The 19,841-nt window shown below is 37.7% G+C and overlaps 1 protein-coding gene across 1 annotated transcript in view; it reads right to left on the minus strand.

The window, feature by feature from the left end:
* Positions 1 to 19,841, minus strand: part of LOC111159751 (cat eye syndrome critical region protein 2) — a 176,323-nt gene that overhangs the window by 21,808 nt on the left and 134,674 nt on the right. Inside the window, exons 3-8 of the mRNA XM_022522335.1 lie at positions 18,643 to 18,826; positions 17,316 to 17,455; positions 16,479 to 16,583; positions 14,194 to 14,243; positions 13,309 to 13,478; positions 8,002 to 8,085 (exon numbers count right to left, since the gene is read on the minus strand). Of these exons, the coding sequence (XP_022378043.1) occupies positions 8,002 to 8,085; positions 13,309 to 13,478; positions 14,194 to 14,243; positions 16,479 to 16,583; positions 17,316 to 17,455; positions 18,643 to 18,826 (733 nt within the window). The remainder of the gene's footprint in view (positions 1 to 8,001; positions 8,086 to 13,308; positions 13,479 to 14,193; positions 14,244 to 16,478; positions 16,584 to 17,315; positions 17,456 to 18,642; positions 18,827 to 19,841) is intronic.

The raw sequence follows: 19,841 nt of genomic DNA on the forward strand, positions 1-19,841 counted from the left end.
ACAAGAATGTAAGATCAGTTTTTTGCTCTAAGATCCAATTTTTACTGAATTCAATCTATTCAACAAATAGTATTGGATAGGTAGGGAGTTTATATCATAACCTCAAGTCGATTTTATCATCTATAGAATAAACGTATGGGAATATATAACTAACATTAAAACAATGGAAATTTGAAATAAGCTAAGAAGTTTTGGTCCCTATGATTTACATAATTTGTAGTCTTTGGGAGGTAATCCTATGAATATGTTGGACCAGAGAAGAGAAACTGAGGAAGTTGAGACACCGCTATTATAGATTTAATATTTAATAAAAGTGACGTCTTAAAAAGTACTCTCATCTCAATAAACTTTAAAAATGATACAAGAACCCAGGGTCACAATTCCAATGTGCAAGACTTTGAAACCTTAACATTTATACTTTACAAATAAAACAATGAATAAAACTGGGAGTTTGGTGGGAGGGGCCACTGTTTTGCCTTAAGATACAGAAAAGAAAAAGGCAACTGCATAGAAATTTGTAAAATTACTCAAGACTGGCTAGGATTCTCCCTTGTTGTTCCACACAAATGACATTAACATAAAGATTTCAGTTGGTCACTGGGAAAGTGACTGCCCAAGAAATCTAACCAAAGATAAAGGACAATAGGACCATTACTATCATAACCTATTATTTTACTCTGCATACTTTCCAGTATAACTGGTTCTGAGCCATTCTGTAAACCAGAATTGTGAAGCTAGGGCTGAAATTACTTATTTTCATTTCTTCCCTTGACTTTTGTGCTGATGTGAAAGCCACCTGACCTTTCAAATTCTATGAGCCTGAGTTTAAAAGTTTGTTACTACAAGGTAAAAACCTGAAATGAGTAAGAAATGAGATGAAAATGAAAAACAAACAAATAAAAAACACAAACCCAAAACACCCAAATAAACCAGAAGACAAAAAACCATTATCACACATCTAACACTGTAAAACTAAAGAAAGTTCTCTAAGATCTTTATCCTACAAGCGGGGCAGGCAGTTTAGATATGCTAGATACTGTTTCTGAAATGGGGAGGCTACTGACATTAAGAAAAATTCTTCTAAAGAATGTATCTCTAGATTTGCCTCCTAAATACTAGTCAAGTATCTTCTCTCCATCACACAAGTAACCCCAACCCACAAATCCTTCATTATTCCAACTTTTTGGCAACACCTTTACTCAGCTCACAAGTTATGATGGAACTATGTAATAAACCAAAACAAACTGCCTTTGCCCCTTTCAGTTGTATAGTGACTCCCAGCAGGATACGGGGAGGAGACAGAGGAAAGGTAGGCCTGGTCAAAGGTATTATTTCATCTGAATAAAATCAGAGTGCTTTCTACATATATGTCAGATGCAATCAAAAAAGAGAGAAAAAAGCAGGTGTACAGGCCATAAGTCATTTACACATACATAGTAAGATAATGTATGTATATTTTGCCCCTCCCTCCAAAGGACAGCAGGTAAGAACATGTGGAATATTCTTCTTTCAACCAGTACAAGGGGATATTAAGTAGAGTCAACATTTTAATAAGGACTAAAGAAATTCAAGCTAATAACTTATAAATAGAAGTATTAAGTCACCAGAGTCATCTGTAAATAAACATGGGTGGTGTTTCATGTTTGAAGTCAATGGAAGGGGGGAAAGGAAAAAAAAAGATAATTAAATAAATCTTAAGAATATCTATATAATTATTATTGCAACAAATATGGCAATTTATTATTTTTTTTTTTAAAAGATTTTATTTATTTATTTGACACAGAGAGAGAGAGATCACAAGTAGGTAGAGAGGCAGTCAGAGAGGCACAGGGGGAAGCAGGCTCCCTGCTGAGCAGAGAGCCTGATGCAGGGCTCCATCCCAGGACCCTGAGACCATGACCAGAGCCCAAGGCAGAAGCTTAACCTACTGAGCCACTCAGGCGCCTGGACAATTTATTATTCTTAATATGTAAAGATATCTTACAAATCAATTAACAATAGGGGCGCCTGGGCGGCTCAGTCAGTTAAGTGTCAGCTTAGGTCTTGATCTCAGGGTTGTGCTCCTGTGTTGGGTTCCCTGCTGGGTGTGAAGCCTGCATATGATTCTCCCTTACCTTCTGTTCCCACCCCCCCATTTACACATGCTCACTCTCTCAAAACAAACAAACAAAACCAAAAAACAAAACAAAACCAAAAAACAAAACAACAAAAACCAAAACCAACACAAATCAGTTAACAATAGCCACCCACAAAAGACTGAACGTGAATACAAAATTCACAGAAGATAAAAACCACTGTTAATGAAACAGATGGGATCGAGGGAGACAAACCATAACAGACTCTTAATCTCATAAAACAAACTGAGGGTTGCGGGGTGGGGGGGTGGGGGGGTAGGGAGAGGGTGGTGGGATTATGGACATTGGGGAAGGTATGTGCTATGGTGAGTGCTGTGAAGTTTGTAAACCTGGCGATTCACAGACCTGTACCCCTGGGGCTAATACATTGTATGTTTATAAAAAAATAAAAAATATTAAAACAAAAACAAAACCCATTGTTAATGTTCAAAAACAAAAGTAAAATACCCTTTTCACTTACAAACTAGAGAAAGATATGAAGTAATACATTTGTAAAGATGTGGTAAAATGAATGCTATCAATTGGTTGCAGCACAGGTCCCCTGGAGGACAGAGAGAGAGAGAAAGAGTGAGAGCGAGAGGGAGAGTGTGTGTATAATATATATATAACCCTAAACAGAGTAATTACACTTTTATGATTTTATTGTAAAAATGAAATAGAAAGGCAAAGATACTTCTCTAAGTAGGTTCGAGTCAAATTATTTAAAATGGTGAAAATTTACAAATACACTAAATGTTTAATAATAGGTAAAATTATATAGTCATCATTATAAAACCAATAGAAGTCATTATTTTTTTAAAAGATTTATTTATTTTAGAAATACGGGGGGGGGGGGGGCGTGAGTGTGCAAGCAAGTAGGAGGCGCAGATGGAGAGGGAGACAGAATCTCAGATCCCCACTGAGCACGGAGCCTGACCACAAAGAGATGGCGACCTGAGCCAAAACCAAGACCTGGATGCTCAACCAAATGATCCACCCAGGGGCCCCAACAGAAGTTGTAGTTCTGAGGAATTTTAATGAAATATGAAAATGCTCACAATGTTAAATGAAAAACACAGATGAAAAAATAATATTCAATAAGATGCCAGTTTTGTAATAAATGCATAGAGAGAGGACCTGAAGCAAATAGGTAAAAATGTAGGAGTAAGGATTTGTGAGTTGGGAGATTACTGTGTCTTCCACTGTATTCTAATATAGTCCCCCAAGTTTTCAATAAGAGCACATAAATTCTTCGGAACTTAGAACAGTTTCTTCCCAAGTTAAACTGGAGAAATGAACTAATATGGCATATTCTAAAATGATCTAGTTTTTTTTTTTTTTAAGATTTTATTTACTTATTTGACAGACAGAGATCACAGATCACAAGTAGGCAGAGAGGCAGGCAGAGAGCGAGGGAGGAAGCAGGCTCCCTGCTGAGCAGAGAGGCCTATGCGGGGCTCAATCCCAGGACTCTGAGATCACGACCTGAACTGAATGCAGAGGACTTAATCCACTGAGCCACCCAGGTGCCCCTAAATTAATCTAGTTTTTATTAACTTTTTACATCCTCTGCTATATGTTCCCTGTTAAAAGCCTAAAATTAAAATATGATGTGTGAGCCTGGTGGTGGGTATTAAGGAGGGCACAAACTGCATGGAGCACTGGGTGTGGTACATAAACAACGAATCTTGGAACACTGAAAAAATAAAATAAAATAAAATAAAATAAAAATGTTAAAGTACCCAAAGGTTAGAACCTGTTGATTTTTAGGATGAAGTACTAAAAATTGATTACGAATAGTTTATTTTAGTAACAATGAAGCAGGAATCTTAAAGTTTAAGATAACTATAGATGTAAAAATTGCTGTAAAATCAGAGGCCCTACACCATTAAAAAATATGTAAAACTTACTCTCATATAGTTTTTCGTTAAAACTTCACGTGAGATTCAAATAAAATTAACAACTTTGAAGTGTGTAACTCAGTGGCATTTAGTACATTCACAGTGTTGTGTAACCACCACCTACACTAGGTTGCAAAACATTTTTAGCACCCCAAAAGAAACTGCTGAACCCATTAACCAGCCAGTCCTTACTCCCCACTCCTCTAGCTCCTGGCAACCACCAATCTCCTCTCTGTGTGGACTTACTTGCTCAGGATACTTCACATAAATGGAGTCATATAATATCTATTTAGTTGCTTTTTTCTCCCCCCAATACATTAATATTAACATTAAGATACAGTAATTGACTAACTTAAATTTACAGCATCTTAAAAAAACTAATCAATAGCAAAAAACCAATCTCGTTTAAAAAAAAATGGGCAGAGGACCAGAACAGACATTTTTCCAAAGACACACAGATGGTCAACAGGTACATGAAACGGTGCTCCACATTTCTAATCATCAGCGAAATGTAAACCAAAACCACAGTGAGAGGATATTGCTTCACACCAGTAAGATTGGGTATCATTAAAAAGACAAGAAATAACAAGTGTTGGCAAGGATGTGGACAAAAGGAAAACTTCATGCACTGTTGGTGGGAATGTAAATTGGTGTGTGGTTCTCTTTCATCATGTGTTATAATTTCAGCTGATTTTATCTGATGTGAATTCTCTAAATTGCATCAGATACATCTGGGAAAAAAAAAAGTCCACGTAGTGCATCAAGAGAGTATTTCAAGTTACTATTCTCATTTCCAGCAGTACAACACCTTAGGTAAAGCCAGTGTCAAAGAACATATTATCACTAAAAGACAGGATTCACTGCCTGAGACACTTTTGGTGGTGTGTTAAACTTCAATAGTTTAAAGAACAAGTACAACCAAATGAACAAAAACAAAACAAAAAACTGAAGATAAAAAAATTCTTACACTGTTTGGCACTGCAATTTTTTTTTCTTGCTGTAAAACGGGTGATATCTAAATCTTTTATAGATTAAGAAAGAGACCTGCTAGAATCAAGGAGGGTTTTTAATGAGAAGCTAATTAGAAACACTACTTTAGAAATCCTCTGAAGTATTATAAATAGAATCTGGTTGAAGCGGTGTCCAGGACTCCCCTTCCATGCTCCCTCCTCACCCAGGGCAGGTCACCAGACACCCTGGCACCCCTGCCAATGTTAGTAGCACACTTGAGACTATACAACCACAAAGAGCTCCCTAGCAGCAGTAATGTCCAGAGTCTCCTGACAAAAATAGCCAATGCAGCCCTAATCCCGAGGTTCAAAAAGACTACCTCCCTTCCCTCGTATTTTCCCCAGGAGTCACAATTAAAAGACTTTTTGAGGCAAAAAGGTTGGAGCCCTGAGTGACCAATATAGGTCAGGTACCCTGCCTATAAGGCTTTAATGGCCTGAAGATTTTCTGCTGCTTAAACAAATGCACAAAGCTCGTGCTGTATCTAAATTTTCTCTGGGATAACTGGGTATTGGAGTAGATACTCACGATCTCTGCAATACCATGGTTAGTTCTATCTAAAAATAAAGACAACAGAAAAAAAAAGAGAAATGCTGCTAAGAATAACGAAAAGGAGAAATTCTGGTGTCTGCGGCTAAGCTCTGCTTACAGCCATGAAGAACCTTTTGGTCTGTATTCAGATTACTATGCAGTTGAAATGGACACTAAGGCATTAACGACTCAGTCCAGGGGAATGAACAGAAAATAGGAAAGAGAACTTTAAAGGAGGGGTTAACTGTCACGGTACTGAAGAAAAGTAGAGAGGATACAACCAAACAAAAGGAACTAGAAAACCATTTGAGAACTATGGCTGGATACCAATTACCAATAACTGTTACAGGAAACAAGACTGGGGAGACTGAAGTTAGTCATTACAGAATTGTCAATCCAAAGGTAATTAAGTGTTGGGCAAATTTGTCTACTGGTAAGAACACACCTATTGGCTGAAAAAGAGAAATAAAGGATAAATGCAAATGTATTTAAGTAAATAAAAACCTATAAACTAATTTTTTCTTTTCTTCAGGCTCAAGGTAGAATACACTGAACAGTAAGATCCCTGTAATAAAGAGTCATGCTGTCACTTCAATTTTAGAGTCATGAAAACATCACTCCAAGGCACTAAGAAGGCACCATACTTCCTAAGATCACTAAACTATGTAAGAGTCAATGAAACATGAGGCTAAAAGGATTAAAAGGTTGAAAAGTATAGAGAATATGAGAACTGGCCAGCACGGAGTCTGGACTTGAAAGGGAGATAAGCAGCAATAAATAAAACCTCTGGCAAAGGAGGAGTCAGGAAATGGAGGTCTTCAAAGACTGAGGGCCCTGAGCATGAGGTGCCTTCTAGAATCTTCACAGAATGGGAAGACGGATCTGGAGAGATCGTAGTGAGGCACTTCCACTGTCACCACCTCTCGCTTCTTCCTGGCTCCTTCCTTCAGTTCCCTCTCCTACCTGACTTCCAGCATCCAATATGGCACCACCTGCAATCCAGTTCCATAGGCCTCACTCCATTACAATCTTGCCCATTTTTCAATCTTAGTAAATCTAAGTATCAATTCTGCCCCTTCCTCCAAGTGTGTTGCTAAAGTCATTTAACTACTCTAAACTAGTTACAAAATGAAAACACCCAAAATGAAAATATAAAATGAAAATGCTAGAAAACCCGTTTTATAATACATTAGTTGTTGACCCAAATATCGTGTCTTCATTAGATCTCCACACCACTCCCACCTGATGCCCTATTTACTTTAAGAGGACAGAGGAACATCCCACGTGAACACCTAATATTTTCCTGTCCCATCAAAAGTTTGTGTCTTTAACTTCGGAGAAATGGAAGCAACTTCACTCCCTAGCAAGGCCCTGCCTCTTAGGCACATCATCTTACAAGACTCAGCCACATTCATTCCCTTTCTCATTCACGGACATTGCTCAGGTCTATGTTACATCTCCAACTATAAAAAAAGAAACTGCCACAAGCTCTCCTTAATCCTGCTTCCTCTTTACTTTTTCATGATTTGCTTTCTTTCATTGTCATATTTCTCAAAACCACAACAGGATAATCTATGAGAACTTTTATTCACCACTCATCCTCTTGCAACCTGGCCCTCACACCAACCATCTCTAATGACCTCTTCTGCTACATCCCTGCCCCATCCTCTCTTCCATTTTAGACCCATATTTCCAACAGCAGGGACTCTACTGCACTTTCCTGCTGCAAGTATACTGCTCACTAACTGATTTCTTACTTTCCAGTTTTTCCTTAAAAATCATTTATCATCGTATAACCAGAGAGGTACCGTCCTAAAACAAAGATCTAATGACATAAACTCACCCCCTACTGCCTGTTTATTGAAGATAAGCTTGATAGTCAGGGAACTCCAAAATCGGATTATTTCAGCATCTTATTCCACTATATATTACAACATATCTTATATACCAGACACAAATCCAAATATACACTGTTCTTTGACCATATGATATATTAACCTGGCTCTGTGCTTTGTTTATATTACTCTTCCACCACCAAAATCTTAGCCATCCTGCAAGGTTCAGGAGAAATATAGCTCTGCTTGTACCAACTCCCCTTTCTTTGCAAACCACTAGTATCTTCCATCTTTGCACTCATGAAGGTCTACTACATATACATCTATTATAGTATTTATCCTTCTCATTTATACTAGATTTAACATGGATATGCTTATCGTCCCAGGAGATTAACTGTAAGATCCAAAAGAGCAAAACCTCATGTTGTACTTTTTAATCCTTTCCCTTTCTAAAAATGCATCTTACATGTAAGAATGCTCCATAAAGATCTGGGATTTAAAAATTGAGGCAGAGTTAAATTAAAAAGTAGGAAAAAAAGGAATACCTGAAATAAAATGGAGCATCCTTTTGAACAATGAAAACTCCTCTCTACACTCACACACACTCACCTCTCTCTTGATGGATTTGACGGACAGGTGGTGAGACATCCACCTAGGTTGCAACTCTGCCTTTGTGCGCTGTGGACGCTTTCCCTACAGTTAGAAGTGAGGAAAAGAAAGGAAAAGACAGATTAGGGTGTTCTCAGCTACTGCTGCTGCTGCTGCTGCTGCTGCTGCCAGAAGAGTGGCCTTTAAGGCACAGAGGTGATGGCTTTACTGAAGATGAGAGCCAAAGGCATCCTTTGGACAGTCAGTAAAAATGACTATTCCACTCCACAAGTAACAAGCCAGTTTATTCTCTTAAAAAAAAATAAAACAAAAAACCCCTGATAGACACGAAGGGTCTCCTCTGTCAATCTTTAACACTGGCAGGAAACTCCCTTAACTGTTTAAACATTTAAAAAAAAATGTTTTGTTTCAAATTATTAAGGGAAAGCCATGTTTTACCACCTTCTGCTGAAGGGATGGGCTCTGAGAGAGGGCATTATGAGCAGCTGGAGGTAGAACTCCCTTTAAAAGGCAGTTCAGTGGCAGTAGTGAGAAGTGAGAGGAGCTGCCCAGGCTGAGAACCAAATAGCAAGACAGAAGTGGGGAGAAAGACTCAGTGACTAGAAATCAGAGAGTTTGCCTGAGAAAATTTAAGAGCTTGAAGGCAATCACTATAGGACATTTCAAGAAAGGGTATTTTTTTGTTTTTGTTTTTGTTTTGTTTTTCCAAGAAAGGAGTTTTACAAATTATCCAAGAGCAATTATTTAAGGTCAGTGTAAGTTTTGGAATTTTTGTGGAATAAGCCCCACAGCTTCACCACTGTGACCTGTATGGAGGTGGTCAGCAAAGGATTTGCAGTTGAGTAATTCTGTGCCTTCAGTACCAGTATCAGCAATACCCAGGCTTGGTTTTGGCACCACTCAATCCAAAGTCTTGAGACTTGAAGAATCAGTGAGGTAAAGGCACAAAGCACAGAACAAACAAACAAACAAACAAAGGCAACAACAAAATGGTGTGGTTTATACAACATAAAAACACTGCAAATCAACTGTGGTAGATTTAAGAGAAGCTTTAGAAAGCACTCATGTTAGATTGACTTAGGCCTCTGTACAAATGCAAGCAATCCAACTGTCAGTCTTTTTCACAAAAGCTACCACAGTAATTTCCTCAAATACGTCTATAAGCAACTCCTTTATGAACTTCAAGACCCCAAGAGGAAGAGCTCTTCAATTTTAAACAAATGTGAAAATTTACCATGGAACTCTCCAAAGTATTGTGGCAATTTACCATACAAGCAGTGACAAAGGCCAATACCAACTTGACCCCAAACTTCGCCAAATCAGACAAAAGTTACTAATGTGCAAAGTGGTATTCTTGCTATAGAAGGTGCATTTGTTTCCCTACAACTTTACTAAATACTCCTGTGCGAATTATCTGTACTCTTAGTCAATTCATTTGTTAAAGATCTAGTATTTGTAAGCCATCTAAATAATACAGTTTATAACATTAGCAACAAATACTTTTACTAGCTTACATCCTCGTTTGAAAAAGCTTAACTTTTATATGGTCAGAACAGGTTTTCTGATTCTTTTATTATTTCAATGTTTAGGGGACTATTGCTACCTCTCAAGACTTATTTTATCTGTTTTAACTTTCTTTGGACTTGCATTTACTTTGGTGAGAAATATGGATGTAGTTTTCTACTGAGGTTATCAATTATCTACAGCCATAGTGTGAAGGACCAAGTACCTATTGGTAACTAAGTACTGTGCCAGGTATACTGACAAGGTTTCTTTTGTTTAATTCCCATAAAAACTTCTGTGAAGTTAGAGCTTTCATTTTACTAATAAAAAGAAATTCAGAAAGGCACCTGGGTGACTCAGTTGGTTGAGTGTCGACTCCTGATTTCAGCTCAGGTCATGATCTCAGAGTTGGGAGATTGAGTCCCCAGTAGGGCTCCCTGCTCAGCCAGAGTCTGCTTGTGCCTCTCCTTCTGCCCCTCCCCCCAACACACTCTCTTTCTCTAAACAAGTAAATCTTTCTCTTTTTAAAGAAATATTTATGCTCATATTTTACTGGTTTCATAATATTTAATTCTGTAATTACTGTAACAAGTAAAACAGACACAAACAAGTTTGTAAAAACATTACAACTTACTACTGATGAACATGTACCTTAAATGTTCTATGCCAAGTTCAGCAAAGACTGTGAAGAGCTAATACGTTTGTACTGCCTTAAGCACATCATTTATGATAAGCTGGTCTATTGAAATGAAGGTCCTGTCAGAATGCTTCCAATATACTGACTTAAGAAATAATACACAGGGCTAGTCCTCCAACTGCTCCTACCACTTCTACCTTATAATACTTGTAATAATACCTGAAATTTTGGAGGGAAAATTTTATTATCTTGGGATTTGGCTAAGGTTACAATAAATCTCAATTTATCCTGGTGAGTACTGACATCTAAACTTACTCTTTCCTTGCAGGAACAGAGAGATCTTAACATATTTATATGACATATAAAAATATGTATCTACTAACAGTTTTTTGCTTTTTCTTTCTTATCTGCTCTGCACAACTCGAGTTAGTTTTACAGAATGGAAAATTTGTTTTGCTACTACTGTAAATGGGATTATTTTCAGTGATCTTTAAATGTCAGTATGCAGAAGAATCACCTGAAGAGTTTTGCGACCACATATTAACAGGTAAGACTTCTAACAATTCTGACAGTTTGGGAGTGGTACACTGGCAAGAATCTGAGCTTTTAAAGTAAGTGTGCAAAGTGATTCTGAAGCAGGCAATGTAGTTACACAGCACTATTACTGACTTCTAACTGTTAGACTTCTAAGCAGATTCATCATAATTCTTCCAGGTAAAATATCAGAGTATTTGAAGTATTAGAAAATATTCTAATATCTTGCCTCTTACTCTTGTTGGCTCCATCTTTACATTGGATAAAACTTCCAAGACAACGTTATCAGTAGTATGAGCTTAGGTTTAACTGTGATGGGTTATGAATTATTCTTTTGGCTTTTACTTGTTAGCATTAAGGACTTGACATTTACTTTACCAAATGAAGAAGGTATGTTTGTTTATGTGAGAACAGGAAGCTAAGATATCTGTATCTAAATGAGAAAGGGGAGCTACCTGTTTCTGTCTTCATTTTGGTACGTTTGGAAGTTCTTTCTTCTTAAAGGATTAGAAAATTTACCTACGAATAAATCCAAATGATTCTGAAGCTCTTGATGGGATCCTTTTGTGACAACTCTTTCCTCCTAATTACTGGTCTGTTAGGATTTCTACTGCACAATTTAGATTATCTTATTTTTGTAATCAATACCTCATTTCAACGAGGTCTGCAAATTTAGAGCACTATACACCTTTGAAAATACCAAATCTGGGGCATCTGGGTGGCTCAGGCAGTTAGGTGACTGCCTTTGGCTCAGGTCATGGTCCTAGAGTCTCAGGAATCAAGCCCCATGTTGGGCTCCCTACTCATCGGGGGAGTCTGCTTCTCCCACTCCCTCTGCCCCTGCTCTTGTGTGTACTTTCTCTGTCTCTCTCACTTTCAAATAAATAAATAACATTAAAAAAAACAAAAACAAAAACAAAATACCAAATCTTCTATAATTATTATTATTCGGCTTGTAATTTCATTTTCTTCAGAATTATGCTTAAGGTGTACCTTATTTTTAAATTTATTCTCTTGCAAAGAATCAACCCCTGAATTTTTTTTGCATCAAAACCATCAGTTTTATGCTAATAAGTCCCCCCGCCCCCCGGCCACCTAGTTCACCTATTCAAAAAACCCTTAGGTTGAATACCACGGTAAAAAAAGTAGGGGCACATGGGTGGCTCAGTTGGTTAAGCGTCGAACTCTTGATTTCAGCTCAGGTCATGATCTCAGGGTCCTGGGATGGAGTCCTACATCAGGCTCCATACTCAGGGGGGGAGCCTGCTTGGGACTTTTTTTCCCTGTCCCTTTGCTCTCCTCCCCACACTTGGGCACAGTCTCTCTCTAAAATAAATCAATCAATCTTTAGGTTTAAGCAGATTGGGCATAAGTCTTATAGATGATTTAATGTACCATATCAGTTGTATCAATAAAGTCTTATACCATGTTATGCAAGTTAATTATAAAAACCGTCTCTATAAAATAGTTACTTTAAGAAAATCAGATTATGTGCTTTGAGTCCTGGAAAAACTGACATGGTGGGTTGCAGATCACAAAAACTCAAGTATAATTATAGTATATGGAATTACTGCTAATGGGGAAATGTAGATTTTTTTTTTGCTCATCCATGAAAATGTAGTTCTTGAAGCACTATTTATAAGAGCCTACTATTAGAGCATGGTGACTTCCTACAATTTGTCCTTTCAAAGCATCAACCTACTTAAAAGTTGTAAGTATCACTGGAATCACAACAAATCAATAAAGCTCTTATTTTGTTTCTCCATGGAGGTACTGCAGCAATTAATTGATACTTTCTCTATAGATCTCATTGACAGGTGGTCAAATTTTTCTGTTTCTACTAACATGTACATCAGAAGTATTAGAATTATTGAAATGAAATAAGCAAGTGAATGAAAATTGAGCCTTCACCATAGAAAAGACATTATATCAGGTGTTGTGGGGTTTCAAATGGTAAGACATGGTGCCTAATCCAAAAAGGCTTAAACAACTCAAAATGGAATTAAGTAATGAGAAAACATGTTAAGGAAGAAAATCTTAAAATTGGGAGAAACAGGATAGCTTGTGGAGAGCAGTATTCAAATGGGTTAGGAAGTAGAGAGGGAAAGATGCTCAAAGAAGGCACGCACAAGTGCGTATACAGGTAAAATATAGAACATGTGGTTTATGAAACTATCACCTGGAGAAAGCAGCACACAGAGCTCACATGTGGAGCTGGCACTGGGACTAGAGAGACAAATAGTCTTCAGAGCTTGCTGCTTAGTGTGAGAGAGGACATTCCCCCCGCACCGCCCCACTCCCAAAGGCTGCATATACAGAGAAGTATGCCAGGCTGATAGGAGACATTCCTGGGGGGTCCCGGACCATTTCCTGGGGAATGCTGTGGGAGAAGGAAGGCTGGTTCCAGACTATGAAAAGCCATTTTAAATGCTAGGGAGTGGGGGAGACAGAAGATTTCATGGGTAAGGAGAATATCCACAGTGAAGGAGAGTGCATAGGATGAGGTCCCATTTTAACACTCCAGATGAGAGTGAAGGCTTCTACAATTTCCAGGAGACAGCAGAAATACACTCAAAAACTCTAATGAATCATCCTTAAATAATGCAGAGGAGAGGGATCAACCGTTTGCATACCTTCTGGGCAATCATATTGCAGATCTCAGGCAGGAAGTCCTCACTGAGGAGCTTATAGAGCTGCCGTTCTCGAAGGGAGGTCCTCTCCCGAAAACTCTCAGTGACCTGTCTCCATTCTTCTTCTGTTTGGCACAGGAGCCACCAAGTGCCTTGACCTGGCCCTTGGGACCCTAGCAATGAAAAGGATGGGTTCATTAGATAAATCTCACTAGGACCTTTTTTCTTACTTACTCTCAATTTCATTTCTACCCTGGGTCATGGTGAAAATGAAGGAATCCAAAAAAAGGATTTTAAGGTTCATAATATATAATTTTGATTTTCCTGTTACTAACACCATTTACACCTAAAAATTAAGAATGCCTAATAGCAATACAACTATAACTACTGTGACCTTTGTAATTACATTTTAATATCCTAGAAATGCTTAAATACACTTACTTTTCAAATGGTTTTGATTTGCACTTCTGTGGAGTCTTCCTTGTCTCATTTCTGTTGACATACTGTAATGTGATACTACCTCCCTCCCAGTTTTATGCAATTTGGATTACAGAACTGAAATCTAGGTTAGGAAACCAATACACTCCCTTGAACAGCACTTTACATTAGAAAGATAACTCTTTGAGAAGATGCTCATTCATCCAAGGGTTTGGTGTCCATTCCACTGTGCCAAGGTCAGAGGGCACAAGGGAAGATCCCCAGTTATCAATGAGACGGAGAGAGGGGCACAGGTGAAGTGTGACCAAGAAAGAACTGAACAGGGCTAACAAGAAGACAATACTGCATTCATCTTAACTGCTTTGTAGGACTCTGGAAAGTGAACTGCCATCATGATATAAATCGATCATGTTTACTTAATCTTTTCTGAACTCTAACGAAAATCATTACCATTTCTTGTCTGTGGTTCAGATGCCAAGGAGTTTTCTTCTTGTTTTTCACTGAAACACGAGAAAAGGAGGCACCAATTAAAACAAAGACATGTTCAAAATTGTTCTGTGCTCTCCCCCCCCAACCAAGTCAGACCCAATTAATGTAATACATGGAGGGTGTTTGTTTCAAGGGGATGATGTTTGGAGGAGGAATGACTCTACTGAGTAAAGCAAAATCAGGAGGTAGGTGTGTTGGTATAGAGAGGGAACCCAATTAAATGCTAACATCCTATGTAACAGGAAAATATTAGGTTTCATAACAGCTTTTTGGAAACCAAATAGAGGAGTTAAGTATTAACAGTTAAATACCCCTACTTCCCCCCAAACTATGGGACTCTAATGTCCTCCTCCCTGATAAAGGCTATAATGAATTTAAGCCATACTTAATTTAACCTCCTATAAAGTAGCAGCTAAGAACACAGACTCTTAATGTCAGACTGCCCCTATTGAGACCTGCCTCTTACCACGTGACCTCGGAAAGTTAATTAACTTCCCTGTAAATGGGCTATAAATAATGCCTACCTATAGGGATGTTGAAGATTAAATTATTAAATACAAAAGTGTTCAGCACACTAGTGTTAAGCATCATTGCTGTTCGTATCGCTGAATCATGTAGGTGATCTGTACTTCTGTTTGTTTTCAATGATCTATAGCAGTACTGTTCCACAGAATGCTCTGTGAGAATGAAAATGTCCTCACTGTCGCTGTCCAACATCACAGCTATGAACCACAGGTGGCTACTAAGTACTTGAAATGTGGTTGGTATGGTTGAGGAACTGAATGTTAAGTTTTATTTAATTAAAAAATATATAAATACTGTACTGGATACAGAGCTCTACAGAATAAAATCACCAGTAGAGGGTAGTACAAGTCCATATATGCTGAAAATGATTTTATATTCCAACGCTAAGGTACCTTAATTGTTAGTACTTAACAGGGAAGTGGAAATGGGTCTAAAAAAACAGCTTTCTAAATCTGTAAGAAAATGGAGATTGCTAACAAAATCCTGCAACAGATGTCATGTGCACAGAACATGATTATAGGACACTTCTCATGAAATGGAGAGGAGGAAAGCCATACTCTGTAGTCAAATTTCTGGAAAGTTAAGTGAACACTAATTCTTAGATTTAAAAGAAAAAAAAAATCCTGACTCATGTATTTATAATCCAATTCCTAGAAACCAATACTTCTTAGTAATTAATAAGCAACAATAAGAAATCTGGCCTACTTCAAGCATTTAGATTTAGTAGTTCTACAATTTGGAGGGAAGAAGCGGTTAGTGCTCTGTTACTAGAAATTTTAAGAATATGACCTAACTTCCAGAAGGTATATTTATACACTGTAAGCCAGATCTTCAAAAAAAAAAAAAAAAATTTATTTTTAAAAGATTTTATTTATTTGACAGAGACACACAGTGAGAGAGGGAACACAGCAGGGGGAATGGGAGAGGGAGAAGCAGGCTTCCCACTGAGCAGGAAGCCCAATGCGGGGCTCCATCCCAGGACCCTGGGACCATGACCTGAGACAAAGGCAGACGCTTAACAACCCAGGCGCCCCTCAAAATTCTTGTATTGAGATTCATGTAGTGGAATTTCCTAAAAGATCATGCATAATGTATAAAATAAAATTTCTCAAATGTAAAAGAATCTTCTTCCTTGCTGAAGTTAAGTATAAAATAAAGAGTATAAAATGTTTAAGATATTACCTATTCTTTACCGTAGGAAATTTTATTCTAAATTCTAAATACAATAAAGCAAATGTGCTACTAAATTCTGCTCATAGGGAAAGAATTAACTCTTAAACTTATATGTGATATATAATCCTATTAAAATGCTAATTAGTGAGTGTTAATCAGAATTAACTTGCTCTGTACTCCAATGAAAAAAATGTGTGATACAACCAATTTTGAAAGTTAATATATATCGAGCACTTTCTGTGGGTCATCACAGTTTTCAGTCTGTTACACTGAAACATTCATTACCCTGTTCAATCTAATCCTTATTATTAGTAGTATCCCTATTGTCCCATAAAAGAATAGGCTTAGAGAGAGTAGGTCATGCAGATAGGGCTTCCTGAGTGCACATTTAGTAATTTCATGAGGATTCAGACCCCGGTCTCTATCATCGAAGTCCCATATCCTTCCCATGGCACAAGGGAAAATCAGGGATGAAAGAACAAGTGAAATTAAGGTGCCTTGTAAGCATGCAGGTTTATGAGTGGCACAGACCAACATGAATGTCTTACTTCACTAAAATTTCCTCCTGTAGTTTCTTCCGTTTTGGGGGTCTTCCTCTTCTTTTTCCTGTTTTCCCAGGAACAGCAGAGACATTTTTTTGTCCTTCACTTTCCCTAAGAAATAGTATATTAAATGAAAGTGTTTTGTAATAGAATTTATGCATTACATATGTTTTTTAAATTAACAACTACAGTTTTTCTGGTCATGAGTTCATTATAAAGGATTAAATGCACTGGTTATAGGGAAACAGCAGAATGACTTCCTGTCTTCTCTTATTAGCATAAGAAAAACCAACATTTTACAATATTAAAATCTGAGTATAAACTAACACACTTCCCTAATAGTTAATGAATAATGAATGAAGCCAAAATAAAGTAAGACAGCATCATCATCCTGGGACACTGTGGAACCAAGGTCTCCTCAGGAAGGCTCACATTTCAGGTATTCTTTAAGGGCCTTCTAGTCCTATACTGATGCAGCAGATCATTAATTCTAGTAGAAAAAAAGGAGTCCTCAAGAACTAATTACAAAAGGACAACTGCCGCTGTGAGTGACTACACAGCTGGTGACTTACTGTAGACAGTGGTCCGTGCTAAGGGCAAAAAGGACTCCTCAGGTACCTCAAATCAAGCACCTAATTTCCAAACAAGAAGATCTTTCACCACTCTGATAGCAGAGGCTGCGTTATGAATTATTTTTTATTTTTGTATGAAATAACTCCTTGCCAACTCTTGACAGGCATGCTGTTATATCTAATTCCTTCGTAAGAAAAAAAAATTTGTGCTGCAAAATTCTGATATATTTTTGTAGAGTAGCTATCACAACCCTGACCTTAAAGATTGTACCTGCTCAACAAGAGTTCTCCATTGGATTTTCCTTGCACCGGGTCCTCCTTATACATTCGTGTTCCATAGAAATACCAATAGAGTGCCCCTGAATTGTCTTCACCCAATGGTTCCACACGGAGACTGTCTGCATCCAAACCCTTGGTAGAAGAATAGGGAAAAGAGGTTTGGGGAAATAGGAAACAAAACAAAACAAAACAGGAGAAAAGTAAAATGAGGATTCAAAATTTATAGTCATATGTACCTCATATTTTAAAATGCCTAAGCATCTTAGGCAGCGTTCAATCAGGGCACATGAAACACAGAGAAAATGGGAAGATGGTACCTTCCTTGAAGAGCAGGATATGAAAATATTTCAAATACTTCCCATCCCCATCATTGCCCACATTTCACCAATAAAACAAAACAAAACAGGAAACAAAAAGGAGTTTTGAGGAACATATTATATATTTGGTTTGGACTTATGTGTGCATCAACAAAAGGAAAAGACAATACAACGGAGTAGAATCCAATGTTGTAAAAGCTTTGCCCCACGTGAATCTCTGTTATAGCACCCTCGTAACCTACAGTAAACTCTTATTCTAGCTGAGATCCAGCAATACAGCTCCCAAATTTACTGCAGGGTCTGACCTATTTTGGCCTTCCCACTGCTATTCAAGAACTTGAATTCTCAGCAAAGACTGTGCTTAAATTGCACAATGATTTTATACCGTGTCCATGAGAGGGCTGAACTGAGAAGTTGTCAACACATTTCATCATTTCTGACTGAACAGGATTAGACACTGACCTCCCTATGAGTAAAAAGCAATAGTCCACATCCTCCCTCTGAGACAGACTTCTAAAAGAGACAACAGTAGAATCAGAGGGAAGATATCTACATCTTCCTTCTCCAACACATATTTTGTAATGCATTGAGTATGTACATAGGTATATACAGGGATAACCTTCACTCACACGTCAGATGAAGTCATTATAGTTTACAATAAATATTTCAATTGTGCTAAATCCAATTTTAGACCTTAGGAAATAAAATTCAGTGGCTTAGTTGCAATTTTGGCCCATGACTGGGAGAATAAATAGGTACCTCTAACTGTTCCTTTGTCAGCTGGAACTCAGCCATGTAAAGGAAGAAAACCAAACTAGAAATTAAACCAAGATAACACACAATCATCTATCTAAATGTACGGCTTGGAATCCTTTGGCTACAGTGGTCATTGTATACATTTTTATTGTCAATGAATTCTGGCTTTTCTTATTATCTTCAGATTTTATATCCTGATTGCTGGCCTTTTGTTTGCTCTAGGAAAAGGGCTTATTAGTTAAGCACCTTGAGAAGATCGAAGACATCATCTGCATCTAGCCGATAATCACAGAGGCGGTGCAGGATTTCCACACGAGTACGAAGGGGCAGGTCTTGGAAACTGGCTTCTCTCAAAGGGTTAGGCTTCCCTTCTTCAAGCTCCCAGCGGTAGTTGATAATGTCCTCTAGGTAGCTGTGGAATGTCTGAGGCCTAAACAAATGGCCCCAAACACAAAAATACATTAATATAAAACACAGGGGATAAGTGGGAAAAGTGGAAAGAACTGGTAGTTTAACAGCTGACAAATCTTAAACAGAAAGCAGGAAATAAAAAAGCAATAATAGAAAGGGTCTGAAAGCCCCTATTGAAGTTCAATGCTATTGTACTATCTACTTGGACCAAATGCTGTCAAATTCCAAAGATGATAAATATGTTAAGAGGGTTTCTCACAGAATAGATCGCTTTACTTTAAACCACAAACAGCATATTCTGGTCAATATGTAAAATAACCAATGGTATAGATTGTGAAACTAAGGCAAGTCTTACCTTTGCTCATGCAATTAAAGAGACTATACAGTTTGAATGGACAGCAGTTCAAAACTAGGTCCACAACGTTTGCCCAGCCTAATTAATTATATTTCAAGTTAAGAATTAGAGGTCAAAAAAAGTTGTCTAGATTACAAGCAGCTACTTCAATATGCAAATATAATCTTACATTCTGTTACATAATCTTTAAGATTTGTTAAAAAAATACTGTATTCTTGGGGCGCCTGGGTGGCTCAGTGGGTTAAGCCTCTGCCTTTGGCTCAGGTCATGGTCTCAGGGTCTTGGGATCGAGCCCCGAGTTGGGCTCTCTGCTCAGCGGGGAGCCTGCTTCCCCCCACTTTCTGCCTGCCTCTCTGCCTATTTGTATAGGTCTCTCTCTGTCAAAAACAAAACAAAACAAAAACTGTATTCTAAATTTTGAAGATTTTTTTCTACAGGGAACATTTAAGACAGTTTGACGGCAACCTAAATTTTTCCTGATTAGTTTGACAGGCAATTTCATAACTTCATTTTGAGTAGTACCCAAATGTGCCTTGTATACAATATAATAAAGAGCTGTTTAGTTGTTAGATGATTATTCTCCCTCAACTTTTTTTTTTTTTTGGAAGTTTTTATTTATTTATTTGAGAGAGTGAGCAATTGAGAGAGAGAGAGCATGAGCAGGGGAGGAGCAGAAGGA

Source organism: Enhydra lutris, unplaced genomic scaffold, assembly GCF_002288905.1.
Source record: "Enhydra lutris kenyoni isolate GAN:26980312 unplaced genomic scaffold, ASM228890v2 scaffoldscaffold69, whole genome shotgun sequence".
Taxonomy (NCBI): domain Eukaryota; kingdom Metazoa; phylum Chordata; class Mammalia; order Carnivora; family Mustelidae; genus Enhydra; species Enhydra lutris.